Genomic DNA, 23,527 nt, shown 5'->3' on the forward strand with positions numbered 1-23,527 from the left:
CCTGATCACACTTCCCCTTAGCCTCTCCCTTGCACTTCTCCCACTCACTTCCCCCTGCACCTCTCTATGTCTCACTTGCACGATCTGAATGTCACAAGGCTTAGTAAGATCATTTGTCTTGTCTTCCCTCTGTCTCCTATCCCTTGTCTTTGGCGCCTAGCAACACTTGTGTACAGGCGGGTTATAAAGGCAATATCACAATCACAAACACAACATGCCATCCCTGTTTCCGAAAAGGCTCAACTCGACCACTGTTAGTGAAGCCAAAAGGGGCCCGCAAGGCTCTGTCTAGCGTATAGGGCGCGATAAGGTTTCGAATTCATCAAAAATGTTTAATCGGTGGGGATGCGTATTGCCTCATCCCTAAATTATAGACCATGGCGCAAAACGGTTTCTAAGCACTACTTCCCAATTACATTGAAATGATAAGAGCTTGGGAACATCCTTTCATCGGCCAGTGTCTCAGAGGTAATACAATTAGGCTAATTTATAAAACAACCAAACACCAGTATAAAGGGATATGTATAAAGCATGGATTTTTTAATTGTGAAATTGAATTGGTTAGTGTGTGGTAGAAATAGAACATCAAGAGCCCTGTGTAGAGGGTCACTTCTACCACTCATGTTTCTTTTTAGCCAACAGCACTCCGTGTGATGGGCACTGGAGGCGCAGGGGCAGTTGGAAGAAGCACACAAGCACTTCTTTCCTTGGAAGCCATTTGGCCGCATTTATTAGAAAATGCGACAATATTGTACAGAAATGGGAACCCGTTTGAATTGCAATCTCTCCACATTTTTTAAAACTGTTGAAAATGCCACGTCCCTAACAGCCTGTGTACCTGCACCCCTTGCACAGCTGGATGAGGGGGTGTGCATGCCGTCGTGCACCCCCATTTTTCCGGGCAACGGTCCTGGGGGAATAAAAGTAGAATGCTAGCCGCACCCCTGTCCCTCCCCTCCAACCTTTGCGTAACTACCGGCTCAGCAACAGACGGCGAGCAGCCACAAGGCACATTCTCCTGCATGTACTGAGCACCGGCAAACCACGGCGAGCAGCATGGACTCCTCACGTGTACTACATATTGCTGAGTCCAGCACACACCGTTGATCTATGCTGCACTGCAACCTGGCGCTCTCTCGCAAACGCATGCAATCAAACCTAACTATTCACGCACCCATGATCAATGCCAGGGGCCGCAGGCATGCTGGAAACGGGGAAGTTGTAGCTCCTGCGCGTCCCAAGACCCTGGACAGACCTCATGGCAATAGCATGCCCCCCCCCCCCACGTGTTCTTCCTCGGCCTGGCACCGCGCTCCCAAACCACGCCCACGCCACATGCTGCGGGGTCTTGCTCAGGTATGACTTGTAGGGCCATGCCCATAATGGGGGGCCCGAAACAACAGGTCACAGAATCTAAAGTGTCATTGGCTAAAAACTAAGAGGTGGCCGTTCCCAGATGCGCCCAGTTGTCAGATGCAAGAGCAGTGATCTTCAAACTGTGAGGCTGCCCCCCTAGTTAGGGTGACCCGAAGAATGTCATGTGGGGGAGGGGTGCAAGGCTCTTCCAAACGGAAGCAAGGTGAATGCTTTTAATAGAGAACATATATATGACATCTGGATGGACTCAGAAACCAAAAAAGTGATGGCACTGCTCTATGCAACTTTCCACACTACCATTGTTTAGCCCGTCGGCGCCATGGCAAAAGGGGTCCAGCCTCATGCAAATCAATCAGGTACTGCCACCAATGGGAGCAGCACAGCCCGAACTGCTAGGCCGGGTTCCCTCTGCACGGGGGTGGAGGCTCAGCATGAACAAAGTTTGAATACCACTGAGCTAGAGTGTACAGACACCCAGCACAAACAATTGCTCCCCACAGCCCCCATAGAATCAAAGGATTTCAAAAGCCTATGGCCCACCTTGGCCAAAATGAGCCTGCACAGATGCATTTTTCTGAATTGGACGAACTTTTTTTTAATGCCTAGGTTTTTAGTATCTCATAGAGTTCCTAAATGCACGCATCTTCGTGCACGGGCCTGAAGGGCTGGCTGCAAGCGGCAGCCTACACCAGCTGAGGACTGGTGGCCACCGAGTCCTGGCCACCGCCTGAAGGCTTGGTGCTAGCCTAAAAGGCTGGCTGCCACCTCGATGCCCGACTACAAGCTCGAGGGTTTGCTGCCCACGCAAGGCCCGACTTCTGTGACGGTTTCTCGGCTGCCACCATAATGCCTCGCTGCCTTCTGAAGGCTTCCTTGCCACCGAGTTACCTACCACCTGAAGGCGTGTCTCCTTCCAGACGGCTGGGCTGCCACCCGAAGGAATGGCTGCCACCTGTAGCACTGGCAGCCCTCGGGGGAGTATCCTCCCCCTTCCCAGGCCTTGCCGTCCCTCCCACATCACACAGCACTCCTCTTTGCCCCTGGAGCGACGCAGAGCAATTATCCGAGCTACCCACACGGAACAAATGGGATTCCAGGGTGCATCTCAGCCTGTCACTGATCAGACGGGCTCCCTGTACAAGGCAAAGGCACGGCCTGGGCCGCGCCTGCTCCAGTCATGCGGCTTCCACTCACAGATTATAATAATTAGTAAATTATAATGCACTTCTTCCAAGAGCATTTTATGGACAGTAAAAAGTGGCCGATAACATTGTTCACAATGTATGAACCTCTAAGGAGAGCCGAGTTGCGGCTGCGGGCATTTCACTCCGCAGATCGCACAAGACACACAGCCCACGGGACCTTTAACAGGGGGAGCGCAGAAAGTGCACGTTCACAATCACGGTGCACGTGAACGCTGCACAGGTGAGCAGATGCAGCTGGGTCCGTCCACCACGGTAGATGCCAAGCACGGGGCTTTCTGTGACCCCAGCATGCAAGAGGCAACCTTCATTCCCACTGCAGTGATGACATGCATGTCCCTGCACCCCAAGCGCCCGCCAACACTGCGCAGCGCTGCATTACTTCCAGACGCACGTGGGCCGGATTCACACACACGTTTTATAATGGCACAGTCCCATTGGGAAACACTCTGTGAATCATTACGTGCGGACTATGAGTGCAATGACCCTTGACGTTTGAGTGACTAGTTCATTCGAATCTACCCAGTCTATCACCTCACTCGCCCACAGTGTCAGCGCTGTCTAGAGACAGCTTGAATTTCACCCAGACACACATCTTGAAATACGCACAACCTACCCAGAGATGAAAATGCACACCACACTGCCATTATATTAAACACGGACCTGCACTGGGCAACCTCCGCACCATAGGAGAAACGGGGGAGACTGCAGCCCAGGTCCATTACTGTAATGCAGTCCCTACATTCGCCGCTGTGAACGCGAATGCCCACAAGCAGCGACACATTCGAAACCCATGACTAATGTGGCTGTGTGCCTGTGTCGTGTGATGTTCACTCTCACAAGACTTTGCTCTGAAACAGCACGCAAAGGCAGTGTGCACAGGCCATGGTAAACAATAAACACAACTGTTAACAGTTTGTTTTATATAGTGCTGCTTACTATGCTTCACAGCACTACTGTTCATACAGATTATTACCCAGAAAGAAAAACAGCGTCGGCGTCGAGGGCTTAAACATGTTAAATACATTGTGAGCACAGACCTCCGCAGCAACTACCCAACACAGTGAGCTATCTGTCCTGCAGGTGAACACGAGCTCTGTAGAAGTGGCTGACTAGAGACCAGCCCTCTTTTTTTGTACGTGGATGACTGCAGGAGGAAGGCGCTGAAGAAAGCCCTTCGGGCCCTTGAGTTATGCTATGTGTGTTTTTCATTGGTTTTTCTATGTTGAGACAGTCCTTGGCTTGAGAGGGAGGGTGGAGGGTGGGGGGGGGGTTCGATCACATGCAGGGAGACAGCTCGAAGCTATCAATAGACCACACCTGAGACCTTTGCTGCTGCTGGCCCAAAAGGCTATCACCCAACCTATTCAATGGACAGTACGCCCCTGTATCGCGCCCATACTACGCTTTCACGTTACGTGCACAGGACATTGAATTTCCTTACGTTGGGTTTTCACTTTACATACACTGAACATACTCTCGGGTACTGATCTGCATGCAATAGGCATTCACTTTACTTACTCTGGGAGGCGAGTCTAGAGGTCACCTTAATTACACTTTACCTTCACTTTACATTCAAATACTGGCATGCACATGGGGTAACTGGGGTTCTGAGATGTTGGTCCGACTGTTGCACTGGACCCGCAACACATGGCAATGGTGGGATGGGCTTGGGGAAACCCAGGCCTGTTGCAGCACGGGGAGCATGGGATCATCTCCCAAAAGGCAGAGGAGAAGGCACCACTTCATGTCATTGTTGAGATGAGTTTCTCTCAGCGCCTGGAGAGGCCGGGGTGGACGGTGGGGGATAGTGACAAGATGGAAAGATGGTCCAGCTTGAGGGTGCACATGTTAATAGTTGGCCATTATTCTGAAATAAGTAATTATGCATTGTTGACCGATGTAACTGGTTTCTGTAACAGCGCCTCGATGCCCTCGGGCTGCTGTGCGCTTTAAAAAACAATACAATAAATAAATAAATTGCCTGCAGTGTAGGCCCCAGAACCTAATGCTACCCTCTCAGCCCAAAAGAGTGGCTGCATGTATGCATGGAGGGAGGTCCTGGTGCTACATTTTCACCCCAAAAGGACAGCTGCATGTGTGCTTGGAGGGAGTGCCAGATGTTACCCTTTCAGCCCAAAATGGCAGCTGCATGTATGCTTGGAGGGAGTGCCTGATGCTACCATTACACCCCAAAAGGGCAGCTGCATGTATGCTTGGAGGGAGAGCCTGATGCTACCATTACAGCCAAAAAGGGCAGCTGCATGTATGCTTGGAGGGAGAGCCTGATGCTACCATTACAGCTCAAAAGGGCAGCTGCATGTATGCTTAGAGGGAGAGCCCGATGCTACCATTAAAGCCAAAAAGGGCAGCTCCATGTATGCTTGCAGGAAGACCCTGGTGCTACCCTTTCAGACCAAAAGGGCAGCTGCAAGTGTGCTGAAGGCAGAGGCTGATGCTACCCTTTTAGCCTAACAGGGTGGTTGCATGTGTGCTGGAGGACGAGCCTGGTGCTATCCTTTTAGCCTAACAGGGTGGTTGCATGTGTGCTGGAGGACGATCCTGGTGCTACCCTTTTAGCCTAACAGGGTGGCTGCATGTGTGCTGGAGGACGAGCCTGGAGCTGCCCTTTCTTCACAATAGCGTGGCTGCATGCGTGTTGGCGGGCGAGGACTCCTTGCAAAGCGCTGTAGGATTCGGAGAATGCGCCGAAGCTTTGCATGCATTTCGTGCACCCAATGATAAAACAATGAACTCCTCCAACATTGCCTCGTCCTATAATCTAGTGTCTATCTTCTCAGCGACTCCGCGGAAGCAGCGTCGAGAGCGCACCACCTTCACGCGGGCGCAACTGGACATCCTCGAGGCGCTCTTTGCCAAGACACGCTACCCTGACATCTTCATGAGGGAGGAGGTGGCCCTGAAGATAAATCTACCAGAATCGCGAGTGCAGGTGAGAGACTCTCAGTCATGAAATACTCTGTTTGGTCTATCTGATGTAGGTTGGGAATACTCTGTTTGGTCTATCTGATGTAGGTTGTGAATACTCTGTTTGGTCTATCTGATGTAGGTTGGGAAAGCTTGTGTCTCTCTTTACCCACAGAGATGTTACACCATATACAGGTTGGGTTCTGAACCTGCTCACATGTCCCCCTGAACCGATCATTTTCCTCCATGGAACAACACAAACTGTTGGAAAGCTTTGGAGTAAACTAACGATGGCAATTGCTCTGAACAGCTTCTATTCACCTTCCTGACTTTACCCCGAGAATCAAGGGGACGACCGAGGCCGAAATCTGTCTGGGGTTGCATGCGTTTATGGGTAGAGGGAACATTATGTAACCGTTTGGGCTTGACAAAGACTAATATACATACTAATGCCCCCTCCCTCTTCAATGGAGGGAGCGAATCATATCTGCTTTAACGGGTACTTAGATGTAATCTAGCTGCCTAACCACCTATATCTGACTATGTTCCATCTACCGCCATTATTATTTATCTCCTCTCTTCTTGGGATTTGCGTCAAGGAACTCAAGCTCTGGTGGATCTCAGAGAGAGTGGGTGACATTGGGTAGTTAGGAGGAAAGGGAAAAGGCAAGATTGTGGTGCTCTGTGTTTATGGTACCTGGAGTCTTGTGTGTGATGTGTTAGGAGCATAGAGGAGTTTGTTTCCAGAGAGGAAACCTCATGCTTTCAATCTGAGTGTGCGTTGGCCAGGGTTGGGTGTGTTAGTAGGTGTAGATTGGAGTAAGGGGAGAGAACAGTTTAAGAGCCACCTGCTGATGGCTACTCTGAGTTTGCATGTGGGGAGCAAGGTGGAGGGACAGGTTAGCCATTAGGGATGTGCTTGGTCCCTCGGGTTTCCCATATCAGGTGCAAGTTCATGATGCCACAGATTTTTACTTCTGGAGAAAAGTGTACAGTTTCTGTGTGGTTGTAGCATGTTGAAGTCCTCTGTTGCCATTTTTGTAATAAGGAAAGGTGGAAGGTGTTTTCGTTATAATTTAAGTGGTGTCCGAAGGTGTTGGTGTATTCAAGGCAGTGATCGATCCTATTTGTCAGTTAGTTTGCAACTGGATGGTGGGTAGCCAATATGGACTTTCCTTTAGGGTGTGTCGCATGTGGGAGTAGATCGGTTGAATGGTGCCATTTCCAATGTTTGCAGAGTATTGGCTAATTTCCATTGTTTATATATTGAAAAGGCAGGTTTTTAGAATGTCCCTGAATTTCAAGTGGTCCTGTAGTGTGTGCGGTTCTCTTTGTAGCACGGTTGGCCACCATAGTGGAAAAGGGTGATCCACCATGTCTTTCTCTGAAGAATACTTTTTTTTCTACTCGTATGTGATTTCTGGATATTAGATTTTTTGTTAATTGGTTATGCAATGTTTGGCTTTGGATGCATTCTGCTCCTAGACCTTGGAGGGCTCTGTGGGAAATGCAGAGGGCCCGACTGTAGCCAGTACAATACTCTGATATGTCCATTCCCATGGAGTATGAGTAATAGTCTAGTCACTGTGTTTTCGAGCTGTTGTCGCTTTTTTGTGAGGTAGTCTGGCATTGCTAGATAAATGCTGTGAGCATAATCAGTTCTTGACAGACCGCAATATGACTGCGAAAGCTTTCTGTGGGAAAGTGAGATAGGGCATAATCCATCTGATTGAGCACAAATGGTAGTCATTATTTGGCTAATGCGTTGGCTTGGGGTCCCAGCTAGAGGCCATTGTCCATTAGTATGCCAAGATTCTTGATCACTTAAGGCAGCGACCCATTTCAGAAGGCTAATGTGGGGACTTCAGGGAGGAGTGAGGCAAGACTAGCATCTGCTCTGTTTTGTCAGGATTGAGTTCTAGATAGTCAGCCCTAATCATTTGGTTACTTGTGTGGGGCAGTTGTTGAGGGTAATACTGGAAGTCTTCCTCGCCGGTCATTTTGTATATGACTTGAGTGCCAATTGCATAGTTGTAACAGATTAGCCTGTGTTTTTAAAATCTGCATCAGTGGGGACATGCAGAAGTTGAGAAGGAGCAGTGAAAGGATGGATACTTGAGGGACTCCACAAGTTAAGGTCCATGGATTCAAGCTGAAAGACGGAAGCCAGGTGATTTCTGGTCTCTCCGTTAAGAAGGCTTTTATCAATTGTAAAGTGGTATTATGTAGGGCACTCTCTTCGAGCTTTCTGATTACTGTACCGTGGTTGACTGTATCAAAGACCGCTGAAATGTCAAGGAGTATGTGTGCCACAGTGGTGGTTTTGTTTGCTGACATTTTGAGATTGTCACAGATGGCTACTAATTCAGGCTCCTATAAGTAGACTTCTGGGGTCCGAGAACTCAGCCAAATGATGATTCGACAGCCATGACTAGCAGAGACTTGAGACTATGGGCCGCATTACACGGTAGGCGGTAAGGGTTTACCGGTACCGGTAAACCCTTACCGCCTTACTACGAGGTCCCTTTGCGGGACCCGACCTTAACGGCTGGTGTACACCAGCCGTTAAAGTTGGGACCCGCAAAGGGACCTTGGTGCTAATTACGGTACCGCAATTTGCGGTACCGTATTTAGCCCCTTCCCCATTCCTATTGAGCCCTATGGGGAAAAAATGGGAATGGGGAAGGGCCATGGAGAAAGGGGGAATTACCGCCCCACCAACCTTGGAATAGGGTGGTAATTCCCTTTTTCTCCATGGTGGTAACGGTATGGTACCGGCGGCAAACATGGTGCTAATAGCACCATGGTTTACCGCATTCTGTGTAATGAGGCCCTATATCTCCGGTTCCATAGGTCTTGCTAATGTTTAGATCTACTTGATCGAACTGGCTGAATTTTGGTTATGCCGGACACTCATTTAATTTACAAAATTAAGGCCGATTGCTCAAGTGTCACACCAAGGAAATACCCTGTAAACATTGCCTGTGACTTGAGCCATCTGCAGACGGAACATCCAGTGCATTGCCATAAGTAAGGTCCAATCACCATTTCCCCTTTCTATGACATATCCATCCAGTTACCCATTCACCCTGCTTGTAGGGCTCATGTAATAGACAGACCCTACTCATATGATATGCGCTTACTCACTAAAATACACGCTCAGGAGGGTCTTCTTCCCTTTTTCCGTCCTTACTTGTGTGACTATGGCTCACTTGTCGAGACTACAAATACAAGTCGCAGGTCGACTTCACTCTAAGCCTGACCACAAGCCTTCGCAGGTGAACATTCGAAAAACACAGAGATCCCCATGGAAATAATATTATCATGATTTCCAAGGTACCAAAAAAGGCGCAGCTCATACCTCTGGAATTGGAATGACTGCCTTTCAAGCAAAAATGTAATTAAGAAAATGGGAGGAGAAAAAAAGCTGCTGGAGCTGCTGCTCCTAAACTCTCCTGGCCGCGGCCCCTTTCTTCTTTATGGGGAAGGCGTGTGGCAGAGGCAGACAGCGAAGTCATTAATCAGGGACGTTCTGGCATGTTTTCACGAGTGTAGCATGTTTTCCCGCTTGTAGTGCGTCACATCCTCTTACCTGCAGGGATTGTGTGTCTCTCATCTACGCCACAGATTTCTGCTCAGCTGGAGCATTTATGAATTCATTTCCACATCTTTCCCTGCCAACCGTGCCACCGTGAGCTAAAACCAACACATTGTCTCATGAGGATTTGTATATAAAGTCAGCTATGAATTACAGGTTGGCTAACACATTTCCAAGGACTTGGTAAATTCTATGGGATAATGTCAGGCCTTGCTGTCAATATGGCTTAAGGCCTATGACCAACAAGCAATGCTGCACAGTGAGCCAAATATGGACTCTCGTAACAAGGTATAAGAGTTCTGGTAAAAGAGGAAATACAAAAGCCAAAGCTACTGTATTAGATGCAAAATCAAGGTATCGAACTGCAGATTCACAACACAATCGAATGCATACTTTCGTAACATTAAAAAACTTCCCACGACAACAAAGCCTTCAATAAACCGAAGTACAGGTGCAGCTTTTAAAAACTGCTTAAATAATAGTGCCAGTGTGCTTCTAATCACACTCAGTTTCGGCAGATAAGGGAACATAGACACCGGGAAATAAACTGATTTTCACAAGATCATATCCTTATGAGACACGGAGAAAAGTGTATTAGAACGTAGGTCTTTGGGTTCCACCATGGGCAGTAAAGTACATTGCCTTAGAACAAAACACAGTGCACACGTGTATGGACCTATTGCACAAAACATAGTGCACAGGGTTATGGACCTATTGCACAAAACACAGTGCACACGTGTATGGACCTTTTGCACAAAACATAGTGCACATGTGTATGGACCTATTGCACAAAACACAGTGCACATGTGTATGGACCTTTTGCACAAAACACAGTACACACGTGTATGGACCTATTGCACAAAACATAGTGTACATGTGTATGGACCTAATCTACTGAGAAGACTAGGATGGATTCTGCCACTTACTATCTGATGACAGCTATAGACTCTGATTTTGGATTAATTTGAATAGCTCTCTCTTTGTCGAAGCTTTCCAGGCTCCAGGTCTTACAGAATAACAGTCGACTAGGTTGGTGACAGCAAAGACATGGAACACTTTCCAACTCTTATCCTAGGACGTGCTACAACATTGGCTCCAGCTGTTTTCAATCAGAAATGTACAGTCAGACCTCAAGAAGGGTCTGATTAGCGTAACAAAATGCATGGATCCCATAAGGGATTTTTCTGAGTAATAGTTATGCCCCTCAAACCGGCGAACATGTGAACTCGACTTTAATTCAGAAAATAGCAGAAAACATGTCTCTTTAGGTATTAAAGTCAGGTCAGAAGCTCCTTGACATCCTGGAAAACGTGGCTTGGATAATGTTAGCCTATTTTGGGGCTAATTTGCATGAGAGACTGACAAGCACATCAACACAGTGCACTCCTCCTGTGTCTTTTGTTCACATCTCAATGGGTTTGAGAGTTCACAGTCTGAATGATCACAAGTTGAAAGTGAATCTTTCTTCCAATCCCCCCACCGCCATTTGAGGGTCGCCAGGGGTCGCAGCCACGACCCATGTGGTCTGGCTTGCTACCCCTGTAGTAAAATGGAAGCTCCTGGGCACTGGAGCAGCGGGTGCCCCGCCACACCAGGTCTGCTGGGGGGGCCATCCCAGTCCTCACCCATTTGTTTGAAGGCTGGACCGGAGCTTGAGCGGGAGAAGGAAGTGCTCAGTAGGGTGAGCTGACCATGACATGTGGCACGTTTAACAGGCCACGTTCAGCTCCAATCCCTTCTCCTCTGGCTTCCTCGCGGATCATGTACAGGAACCAGGAAGCTCTGCCAGCTTCCTGGTTCCTGTTTTTGAGCAGCAGAGAGGAGCCTAAGGTGGCCTGGAGTAACGGACCGAAGATGGAAAAAAGACTTTTACATTTTTTTATATGATGTGTATTTTGCATCTATGAAGTGCGTGTCAAATGTATGTATGTGCTATGGGTCAGTGAGTGGTGGGTGAATGAGAAGAAATGTGATAATGTGTGTGTTTGAATATACTGGGTGGGGGTGTGCCTGTTAACGTATTGTTAATTGGTTATTTATAACGCGCTTAATAGCCAGAGTTTTATAAGTGCGGACCTGGGGATCGACCTGTGTTGCTCTGCGGCGTCTTGTTTCCAAGGCGAGCGTGTTGCCCCCGAGTTATCCTCCCAAGTTATCCCTGTGTGGAGAATACAGTAAGAGAAGACGTAAGAGAAGGTGTATGAGTTAGTGACTGGTGGGTGAATTAGTAGGAATGTGATAGTGTGTGTTTGAATGTTCTGGGTGGAAACACAGGTGTTAGACGCATCTGAGGATCGTGTGCCATCACTTCCTGTGTTGTCAATTGGGGTTGGGTCAAATGACATCACTTCCTGTCATCAGAGGTCAAGGGTTGTGTGATGTCATTTCTGCTACCCCTGGCATTTTGGTGAAATGACGTCCCTGCCCACTCCACTTGAGTAAAAATATTGTTTCCGGCCCCCTACACCCTGCTGGCAGCCCACCCCCACAAGCTAAAACTATTTTTTCTATTAAAAGTAGCCACTGTAATCTCTTTTAAAGAGCCTCACGCCCCCCTCCCCTCCGGCATCCTTCGGGTCCCATAATTTGAAGACCACTTTCCAAGAGCAACACCTGAAGGCGCCATCATCTCAAGGTCAATACTAACATATGTTATGTTATTTGATATTTGTATCGCGCCTACTGCCATTGGTATGGTCACAAAGCGCTGTGAAGATGCACGCCCTTTGGAAGACCATAATCTGAGTTAAGAGGTCTTGAGAGGATTGGAAAAATGCATGTGTGCATTTCTAGCCTGATCAAAGATAGGAATGGAATGGCTAGTTCCTTAACAGCAGCCCATATTATCAGGTGTGGGATGGGTGCTGAGTCAAATTATCAAGAGTGCCAAGTTATGTGAACAACTGGACCAACATTTTCATGGGACTCAGCTCTATTCTATGGTTAGGGGCACTCGGGCCAAGGGTGATGTATGTTTAGTGTAAGTTGTAGTCAAATAGTGTACATGTCAAATGTGCGAGGCTATGTGAAATGCAACGGAAGTTTGGAGCCCTAGTGGGGCCCAATCCAAGCGTGGAAAAATTCAGACAGTGGCATGATTGAGTTTTTTCGGGGCAAACAAAAAGATCGGGCAAAGCCCAGCTTTGGAGTGGGATCTAGATGATGGGAAATTAAGTCAAAACAAAGTCCATTGTCCTGCAACATAAAGAGCCAAGTAAAAAAAAAGTGGATAGTTTGGGCCCAGATTCAGAGCCAATCTCTGAACGTCTGTTATCTGAGCTTCTGTACCACAAACAAGCTTTGCCAAGAAGGCGTAATATCTGTGCTGCTCCGGCACCAAGTCGGTTCTATTAATGTATTAATGTAATATTATCCAAAATAAAACAAATTGTGTCATAACCCGGCAGGCCGTGGAATCAGGAAGAGTGGTCCCAAATTCTTTCTTTGGTGGAAAGGTGTGATATGCAGTGCACACCTTCCCGGGACTGACTGAGGAGGGCTGAACCAACATTGGGATTAGGTACAGCTTGACATTGGCACAGTGGATGGGCAAGTGAGAGAAAATAAATCAGCAATAACAGGTGACACAGCTTCACAAAATAGGAAACTATGGCTAACATTGGGAAGATTCCAAACAGGCGTAGGAAAAATAGTTGCTTGCATCAACTAGACAGGCCTTTTTACCACCTATTGTTTTGCAAACCAAAATCTAAATCAAAATTGGCTCATTGGCTCCAATATCCAAGCAGGCACTCACAACATGTGGGGACTGTGCCTCACGTGTGCCCTGTTTGCTCCTAGTGCGCATTAGACCCATGCACATGCCATGAACCAGAACTGGTGGGTGAATTTGACATGGGAATACTCATTGATCCAGTACTTACGCGTACAGAGGTAGTGGGCAGTTATGACCGAAAATCTTGGGCTCTGTGTCATTGCCCTGATGTCTGGTTTCCTGGCATGCAGCTTTGTGACTACATGTTCCAGATGTTTTCCATTTGTTTTTCCTCCGACCATGCCTTCATGGGTGAGGCCTGCCTCACCCCTTCATTTTCCCTTTAACTTACTCTTTCCCCCACACATCTTACTGTCACCCGCAAGTTGGCTCTGTGGTAATTCTTAATGATAGAGAACTCATGTGTATGAACATGTGACCTAAAAACAGAATGTATTGACATGTTTTGGGTATGCTGACAGCATCCCCAGTCTTCATCGCATGCTTGACCAAGACCACTCTTGGGGTCGCAGTAAGGGGGCTTGCACTTACAGACATTATATGTGATGTGTTTTTTTGGTGGTCCAGGGTTTGGGTTTGCGTTTTATTGGCTGTTAACAAATACTTTTATTTCATCAATGTCTGTAACTAAGGTTTTTATGTATTACTATTAAGTGTGGATAAATTGCTGCTCCAAACTAATACTCCATTGCCTTATATTCACTAACTCACAAAATTCGCCATCAACAAAACGCAATCCGAAACCGAAAAGTCCCTCAATAGTTAGAAATAACAAGTGGGGGGGTCATGAAATGGATGTGAAAGCTTAAAGCGCCATAAGCATAGTTCTGCACTCGCACTGTAGGTGCTATCCAAGACCTTCAGGCGATCCTCTTCCTCAGATGCGGTGGTAATGGTATTACAGCCGCATTTAAGGGCTGGCCCTATCACGAGTTGGGCGCTAAATCGACTGTTTTACCTCCAGCTTTTTTCTGGAGGTGAAAATCCCTGTTTTCGGCTGTGTTACAGCCGGCTGTATTAGCCCGCATAATTAGCGCTGAAAATTCCCCATTGGACCCAATCAGGAATGGGGATTTACCATTAAGGCCCAACTCGTGATCCGGTGGTAATACCACCGGACTGGTCGGTGTTAGGGCTATTACAGTCGGCTGTATTACAGCCGGGAATACAGCCCAACTCGTGATGAGGCCCAGAGTTGTGAGTACCCACTAGCGTGCCAGTGTAAAAATGCGCTCAGGCGGTGAGCAGATCACTTCCAGCATAGTGTCATGTCCCACTGACTGGATTCTACAGGTTTCAATAGCAAGTTAGACCGACATGCAGAGCCGAGGCTTGATTTTACACTGATTCTAAAATAAATATAATAAGTGGAACTCGGCAGCTGGCATCCTTATAGCCCCTCTGCTGAGCTTCTGAAGGGACATTATTTTTAAGTATATATACAGTTGCTTTTAGCACGTATTCATTGATTAGTTCAAATGTGACAAAGGTCAACTTTATTTAGCATTCAAACATGTATTTTTCTAGAGTTGTCAAATGATGTACGTACATGGATACGTTGATTTGTTGAGTTGGCAAATCTGTTATTAAAACTCAAACTTCCGCAAGAGATTCTCTGCATTATTGTAGCTTCTTGGGAAGGGTTGCAAAGACGTTTATCGTTTTGTCTTTGCAGATACACTGGTGTTTTAGTAGCCTGAGGAAGTTACGACCACTTTCGTGTAAACGTTGGATTGTTTTACTTACATTAGCAACCATTATCACTGGCACTAATACACACGGCTTATTGTGATATAACAGATTTACAAACTCCAACAAAGCAACATTTCTTTGTATAAAAATAATTGTAGAACACCCACAAAATATGTGGTTAAATGCTAAATAAAATGGATCTTCGTCTCCTTTAACTAATCAAAGAAAGCACGAAAAAAACGTCTAAATTCAAATCAATCAAAATTGCTTCTTAAAATAAATGAGTTTGCGCAATTTTAGACAGCAGTGCATAAAAAAGCTGTCACAGGAGTAGAACACTGCATAAACTCTAACTGTTTCTGTTTTGTTTTTTGGACAGGTATGGTTCAAGAACCGGAGGGCCAAATGCCGTCAGCAGCAGCAGCAGAGCAGTGGACAAGCCAAGCCACGGCCAGCCAAGAAGAAGAGCTCTCCTGCCCGGGAGACTAGCTCTGAAACCAGCACCAATGGGCAGTACAGCCCCTCCGGGGGCCTTAACTCAGTGACGCCCAGCTCCTCAGCAAGTGCTACTGTGTCAATATGGAGCCCGGCATCCATCTCACCCATACCGGACCAACTGTCTGCCTCCAATGCTCCCTGTATGCAACGGTCAACGGCTTACCCCATGAGCTACTCCCAGGCGCCGGGCTACTCTCAAAGCTATGGAGGTTCCTCCTCTTACTTCAGTGGCCTTGATTGTGGATCCTACTTGTCGCCGATGCACACCCAGTTGTCTGCTCCAGGGTCCACACTGAGTCCTATCTCAAACCCAACGATGGGCAGCCACCTCAGCCAATCACCAGCCTCCTTATCAGCCCAGGGCTATGGAACAGCAGGTCTTGGCTTCAGTTCCGTCGACTGCTTAGATTACAAGGACCAAACATCGTGGAAGCTCAACTTCAACGCCACTGACTGTCTAGATTACAAAGACCAAAGTTCTTGGAAGTTCCAGGTCTTGTAAGGAACAGGATGTCAAGTTTCTTGCCCTTTCCCCTCTCAAGAAGTCCAGCGCATTTTCTCTGAAGGATTTTCTGATCTTGCTCCACAAGATGGACCTGTTAAAGGGACTAGTTTTCGCTGGTTGCTGAGGGGGGAAGGCTCCCACTGGAGGTTTCATTCCACATTCTTCTGTGGGTAGCCGATGTAAAACATGTAGCTATGTGTCTTGGTCTTGAAAAAAATGCAATATTCCAGAACTAAGGGTGAGAACCTTGAACATTCCCTCTTCTGCGTGGCAGTATCGACTGTGGAGTCAAATCAGTGATCATTGAGTGGAGTCTGATCACCTCTGAACTTCACGAAAATTCCAGCGTCACCACAACTTTGTTTTGCAGGCTTTGTGGCCTGAAAAAAAATCTTAATTTATGGCCATTGCATAAAGTAGGCCCCCTTCTTCAGTGTTTCAAAAGGCAAAGGAATGGGCACGGCTTCTCACTGTGTCACGGTACCCGCAGCATGGTTCTTGTACTGTGTTTTTAACTGTCTCTGCCATACCCTCACAGAAGTGCTGGTATTGTCTTTACAGTCATTTCAGAAAAGTGTACACACTTTGTTCTTAACATTCTATTCACATAAGGGTTGGTACTGTCCCGTTTAATATTGCTTCAGTTAATGATTACAAACCTATGGTTGTCCATCCAGTGTGTTGGTTTTTATTCAAACCAATTTCGAAGGAAAAGGTCCCTTTTAAATATAATTTTGAGAAGTGTTGGTAACACCTGGGCCTAAATCTCGATTACTTCTGTTTTCTCCTATTCACAGAAAAGCAGACAGAATAATAGTTACCGTTGTAGAATTTATTTTACGTTCACCCCATGATAGTTCGTGTCAATTCCCAGTTGTGTTTTCTTGATTTTAGCAACTCAAATGTATTGCGTTTACTAGGTTTAAAATATTCCTTTTCTACTACTATGTCCAATGAGTTATTTATAAATAAACATATTTAAAAAGTGATGAAACAGCTTCGGACAACGTAACTCGTCAGGTTGTGAGGGGACTTTTTCAAGACACGATGGGTTTGTGAAACACCCACGAACTAATATGGTTTGCCCTGAACATTGTGAATTGTTCTTTCTCGCTGTGAGTTGGTCAAGGTTCAAACATGAGATTCTCAATCGCTCCCTGTCCTTATTTTCATGCCCTTGTAACATATTTGTAAAGTTGTATGAAAAAAAAGGTGGCACCAGTGTGAAGCGTTTTGGACTGTGAAATAGAGGTGTTCTAGAGCAGCGGTGTCCAGCAGATGCTGTAGCGATATATCACCACACATATTGTGTGTCCATCCCTCAGGGTGTAGCGAACGTCCGTGACGCATACACATGATCTGTATTTCTTGGTAGTGTAATGAACTTGTCCACTAAGGAAAGCAGACCTAAATGAGCACACACCCTGTACTTGAAACGGTCTGTAGAACCAGAAGACGCTTTCCAGAATAGAGAAACACCAGAGAGCAGTGAAGATATCAAAGCTGTTCTGTGTGAGGTCACTTCCTGCCTGGGTTTCAGCTTTCTATGATGCCGCTTTACTGACGTCTAGATCGTCTGATGTTACTTCCTGCGTGGGGTCCAACGTTTGCGTTTCCGTTCTAGGTCCCTACTTCCTGTAATGCCATTTCGTTTACAAAGCCCACCTTGTTATAGTTCTTAGATGTTCCTCGCGTGGACAACCCTCGCCTACTGCTGTAGCGCTACACCTAGAAACTTTCCAAACTAAAAAAAAAACACACATACTGCTGCTAAAACGCAAGGGCTGACAATCGAGAAATTCAAAACATGAAAACAGAACACGAATCCCCTTCAGTGACAGTCCACGCCTTGCTGAACGGTGTGCTGTCTCTTGGGCCTGCTAGTGCCTCATTCTGTCTAAAAGTGACACGAGCAGAAGGTGTATGCCTGAACCTGGAGACACTCCCCAAAGCCAAGTTCTTCTCAGTCATCAAGCTACAACAAATCTCCGGAAAGCACATAATCATTGAGCATGTGCGATTCATGCAGGGATGCCGAAAATATGGCAGTTAATTATTAATATTTAGAGATACTTTTTTCAACATTGGCTCCCTAAAAAAAACCTAGTGAGATGCCTAAGCAGGAAGGCTGCCACAAAAACTGTCCAATGTATTGCAATGTAACAAACGTGCCTCGCCCATTTGCACGCCAGCATGTATTACATTTCCCTTGATATCTAAGCAATAAAAGAATACGAGGTGGAAATGTTTTGTTTGTTGAAGCCCTTGGGAATTAGATTTAAAAATGGCTCAATCTTGGTGGTAATTGGTTTGAAAAATCAAACAAGGCAATCGGTAAGGGATTACCGGTACCGGTAAGGGCACTGGTACTGGAAAATCCCTTTTCCGTACTATTACGAGGTCCCTTCGCGGGTCCTCCCTTACCGCCTGGGTTTACCAGGCGTTAAGGACGGGACCCGCAAAGGGACTTTGGAGGTAATAACGGTACCGCAAACCTACGGGGGCTCAAAAGAGAATGGGGAAGGGCCCTGGTGAATGGGGAATTACCGCCCTGCCAACCTTGGAATGGGGTGGTAATACCTCCATTCACCAGGGCGGAGACGGTATGGGTTTGGAGGCAGCCATGGCGCTAATAGCACCATGGTTACCTCCAAACTCGTAATGACCCCCCAATCTGCCCTTCCTGTTCAGTGGACCGACGGCGCACACGCAGATACACTCGCCGTCAGCTGCCCCGTGACTGAATGCCCGCTAGAAAGGCGAGGATTGAGAGTTTTCTGTGAGAATTGGCTGCATTTAGGCTTCTTGTTCGCTTCAGGGGTCTTTCCACAGTGCGGCTCTCAGCAAACGTTGGCGCTGTAGTGAAAAATGGCGGCAGCACGAGTGTTGTTGTTGGTAAAAAAATTTTTAAAAAACAAAGGTAATGGGCGGACATTTACCCGTTGGTTCTTTTTCTGCGAATAAGGTTCGGCACTTCTCTAGGCAGGCGCGAGAGCCCGAAAGTTGTGTGCCCATTGACAGGGAGTCAGGCTGCTCACCCCAGCTCAGAGGCACATGTCGCTGGAAGGCAGCTAATTCGAGACTCAATCCCAAATCAGTTTTTGGCACATTTTGATACTGAACAAATCCATTTTTACCATTGCACCCCAGTGACTCAACTTGGAATCGGAGTGTCTTGAATCTGCCGAGTTGTGCTCCGGGGTTACACACAAAAAAATGTTCACGTATCCCTCCTAAATAGGTAGATTTTCAGCAAAGGGTTTTGTGGTGTTTGGCATTAGCGAATCTCGCTGGGCAGTTTTTTCTTGGATGTTACCACGTTTCTAATCAAACAAGATGGCCTCGCAGCCTCGCCTGGCACGCGATATCCGCACACAAGTGCTGAATGAACTGCGCAGCTTTTCATCAGTTTAAATGTATTGTTAAGTCTTTTAAAGCATATCCTTCTTGCTCTAGCGCTCAGAACAATACACATGACTTCAAATTATATATACATTTTAATAACAAATATATTGCACCAAGCCCTACCATTGTGATTTGCACAGGAGGTAGGAAGATGTCAGTGCCTCATAGCGAAACAATTGATTGCAGCACGTAGACATACTTCACCTTTAGGCAAACACAATTGCGCACTTTCTGAACAGCCGTCCTTTCATTTATTTATGAAGTTTGCAAGGGTGATACCAGGTTTCGTGACTAAACGTGTGTGTTCCTAAACCAGGGTTGAGAGCCTCGTCCTTCCTTAGGACTTCACATCTACAATGGGGGGCGGGAGGGAGGGTCTTGGTCCTGCCGTAGTGGCCAAGCCAAACGATTCCACCCAGTATGGTTATGAGAGTACAACTACATAGATCAGATGTGTGCTGGCCTCTGTATTTCCCGAGCAGCGCCGTCTTCTTAAATCCCACTACTGGAAACAACCGTTCACGATTAGCGCCGTGCTCAGGCACTCGAACCTGAGACGCAAAGCAACAAACGGGGTCTACAACGCAATCACTCTGATACCAGCAGAGCCCCGAGTGCCATTTCCTGAACCGTTTCCCATGTTAAATCCCCACGGGGACGGGAAGTAAATCATCACTGGCTCGCGCGATGCTCTCGGACACGTCAACACAGCAGCATGATATGAATCCCCAATGACCCATGGAATGTGGCATTAGCACACGTGAGTCTGTCTGAACGGATGTTGCGAGAGCACGCATGGCAGGAATGAGCGCTGAAATGGCGGGCAGCCAGCAAGGGAGTGGTTATCGCCAGCGATCAAATGCATAGCTGTAGTCTACACAATGTAGAGTGGACTCCGCTTGGCAGCCATTACTATTAACATGAAGCAGCCCCTATGGCCACCATGTTGTTTGATATGCACCACACATCAGCAGTATAGTACCAGACGCCAATATTAAACAGCCAGTATCTCCTCTCCAAGCTGGCAGGCCTCAGGAACACCCGAGGGCCAGTGATCACGTGTGCAGACAACTCGCGTATCGGCCATTGTTATGTGCGAGTCTCAAAGCTTGGAGCAAGCCCAGCCTCGGGAACCGTTTCACTTTTGCGGAGCCTGCCGCCTGGTAATCCCAATTTTCCTGTTAAAAGATTAGCTTTTATTTGGAAGCTCCCAACTCCGATTCTTACGGCCCGCTGGCCCCATGGACAGCTGTACACACCTACGAGGGGCCGCTGTTCCGATGTGAAGCTTACATTGTCAGCGCACATCTGCCCGTATAGCCACACCTGAACCCACAGCCTCGTCAGTTGTTCTTTATAGCAGGACTGCGACTTTTTAAAGCTGTGCTGCACTTTAAGGCCTCAATCCTAGGTTGGCGGTAACCAACCTGTGATAATGGTTGGTTGCCGCCAACCCCGTAACACCCTTACCACCGCTTGATATCCCGGTGCCACCAGGATATCACAAGCAGCAGCGGAAAGGGTTAAGCCCCATGGACATGGGGACACGGAAGCACAGGCACCGTGCTGCTGGGGGATCCGTGGCCACTACCGGCATCGTCGTATTATGGTGGTCTGGAAAGGGTGCCGCTACGTTGCTACCGGCACCCTTATTTCCGGACTGTCATACTTGGAATGAGGCACCATGCACTTTGCTTTACACCCAACCACCCTTTTAAACTCGTATGCACATTTCTCTCCAGTTTATAGACCATTCACATCAGCATAAACATCAGGTTGCTGGCATTTCCAATCTATCTGAAGCCCCTGGGCCATCCGAAATTCGAAGGTCCTCTGAAAATATCACGAGGTCTTGCTTGGTGTGCTGAGGATAACGCACTTGGGAAGGAAATGAAGAGAGGTGGGGATGGCAATGTTATGTTATGCTATTTGGCATGTATATAGCGCTCTATATATCATTGGTATGATCTCAAAGCGCATGAGGTGTCTGGGGTGAAGTTGGGCTCTGAATTAGCCACCTGGTCTTAAGGCTAGAAGAAGTTTGTTCTGACCTGTGTAATTCAAAAATCAAAACATAGGCACTCCTGCAAGGCCCTGATGACATGCATATCCTGTGTGTTGGAATTCATCCAGCATTGGCCTGTTCAGATCAATCCAACTTCGGTAGGGTGGAGTACACCAAGAATAGATCAACTCAACATATATATTTTTTCAATTTCATATCCATGAAAATATGTGTAGTAATTGCATGTGCCTCATTTGGACCAAAGCTGTTGTGTCCCCAATTCTCACGTTGCTGACCCTAACCCACTCTTCTTTTGTGTTGAATGCACAACGTCTGGTGGTAATTAATTCAGTCACCCGCAAGACAACTATTTAATTCAATAATCGTAAACTCGTTAAATGAATGGTGCTAAAAAAAAAACTTGTGATGTAAAGATGTATGTGGAAGAACTTGAAAACATATGCTCACTGAACGCAAGTATTATGAAAAATGCCGGTGACTGTCAAGTGAAAATACAAGTATGAGACACTGAGATAGAAATGCGCACAAGAGACATTAAAGGCCCACTAGTAGATATTCACAATTAAAGGAACAATCATTGCATGCATTAAGGTTTAACAACACTCTCATGCAGAGGTAATATATACAGTGTTTCATGGCTATTCGCTAGGTAGGGCTGCTTCCCCAGGGCGCCTTAAAGTATCCTACATATTTTAACTAACAAAAGAAAATGCCAACTTATGGTCTGCTTACCTTTGTTGATTTTACCACCGGTCTCGCACTAATTTCAATATAAGGTTGTTTATGACGAGATCACAGCTCTCTGTAGGCCCCTGCACACAGAAAGTAACATGTCTGGGTGTACTTGCCAACATGGCATCAATGTAAGGTTTCTATGTGAACTGGGTAGTGTATCTAGATCTGGTATAACTAAGATTTCTGTTAACTAATTTCACCTAAGTGTTGAGAGCCCCCAATTAACTAAATAAGATAATGCTGTTAGCTCTACCTATTCGTTTTACATCGGTGTGGGTTGCCCTTCCTAGGTTTGTTAGAAGTTTGAACCTAAAATTATCTCGCCTTAGTTTATCAGGGCATACAATAGCCAAACCCACCTACATGCATGCTGGTAGTTCAACAGACCCCCACGGGCAAACTCAGCCACCGCCCCCTGCAGCTTTTAAGAATGTCCAACCGAGAAGGGTAAAATCTCATTACAAAATGCAAACAGCAGGTAGAAGGATTACAGATGGAGGGTCCTGGGCCAATGGGAGCTACATTGCAAGTGGCCCCGTGGACCATGGCCTGCCACATGTTTTCTATGTCCCCCCCCCCACCCCTCATCCTGAATAAAACTGCAAGCGGCACTGTAAAGTCACAAGCAACTGTGCGACAATAAGCCGATGCACGTTTCAACAATCACAAGAAGCGGACCAATGGCAATCGTGCTTTAATTATGCAGATGGTCATAGCAACGTGTTGTAGATAGGTATTTCATTCGACGAAGTGCGTCGATGGTGTGTTCATCTGCATTGCATCGCTCATGTACGGTTTTGGGCTTTCTTCTTGGGTGTTTCATAAAAGATTCCTCAGAACGAGGCCAAAGTGCACGAGTGACGTTGAGAAAACCCTTTAATGCATTGCATACCGTTTACAGCACGTATAACACGACACACTCAGGAAAACACTGTAGTCAACCGTACTCATTTACTCCTGTGACAAAGCTGAAATCCACATATTCTAAGTATGGCGCAATTTCCTACCCTCCTGAAAATCGAAAGCCATTAAGATTAAATACCTCAATTAAAATTGTTTGCAAATGATAATTACTGATCCGTGCGGCCAGAACGTACTCGAGTGTTCCTTGTTTCTTATAAAGTTTTGGACATAAAACAAGTATTTTACCAGTAGGCCCGCGTCCTGTAAAAGTGTTCATTTTGTCGCCACAGAAAAACAGAGATCTGATGGCAAAAAGGAACATCGAACACAGATACGCAAACTCAGGTGAACTGCCCACAGGGTTTGGACGATTGTGTTATGCTGACACTTAATGCAGAACACGCCCTTTCTTGAAAAAAGGGTCGTTAACATTTCAAAAGATTGTTCTTAACTTTGCCGTTAAAATGCGCAGTCTGGATTTTTGTTGTTGTTTTTGTCTGTTCGCTGTAATTGTTTTTCTTATGTCGATGTTTAGACGCTGGATTTAGAAAAGTACCATTTCCAAGGCTACGATGTATTATTGTTCTCTTTGTTAGTGATGACTATATTTATTATTTTAGTCTGTGAAAAACAATCGTTGTACATAAAAAAGAACTTGGTGGAAAACGTAAAAATAAACACCGATAAAGACGAAATGTTGTGTTAATCTGATGTTATTACTGTTTCTTTATAGAATGCTTCAACCCAGTGATTATTTATTGTGTATTGCCACTTTCCGTGTTCAAAGAACCCTGAACATTGCAAGCAAAATAAGTGAAGTCCAGATGTAACAGAGAAATACTAGCCATTCTAGCACAACTTCACATGCCACACCCAATCTCAAATATTTCTCATCGTAAAACGTTCTCACCCCAATGCCCAC

The 23,527-nt window shown here is 46.4% G+C and overlaps 1 protein-coding gene across 4 annotated transcripts in view; it reads left to right on the top strand.

The window, feature by feature from the left end:
* The window catches only part of LOC138566747 (homeobox protein otx5), a 74,427-nt gene extending 51,127 nt beyond the window's left edge, over nucleotides 1-23,300 (top strand). For 3 of the 4 annotated variants that reach the window (XM_069644377.1, XM_069644378.1, XM_069644379.1), the window contains exons 3-4: nucleotides 5,366-5,532; nucleotides 14,913-23,300. In XM_069644377.1, coding sequence (XP_069500478.1) covers nucleotides 5,366-5,532; nucleotides 14,913-15,533 — 788 coding nt within the window. In that variant the 3' untranslated portion in view covers nucleotides 15,534-23,300. The remainder of the gene's footprint in view (nucleotides 1-5,365; nucleotides 5,533-14,912) is intronic. The other variant, XM_069644380.1, reaches the window with a different exon arrangement.
* Nucleotides 23,301-23,527: the final 227 nt, after the last annotated feature.

This window comes from Ambystoma mexicanum, chromosome 2p (genome assembly GCF_040938575.1).
Source record: "Ambystoma mexicanum isolate Mex_15411 chromosome 2p, UKY_AmexF1_1, whole genome shotgun sequence".
In the NCBI taxonomy this organism is placed as follows: domain Eukaryota; kingdom Metazoa; phylum Chordata; class Amphibia; order Caudata; family Ambystomatidae; genus Ambystoma; species Ambystoma mexicanum.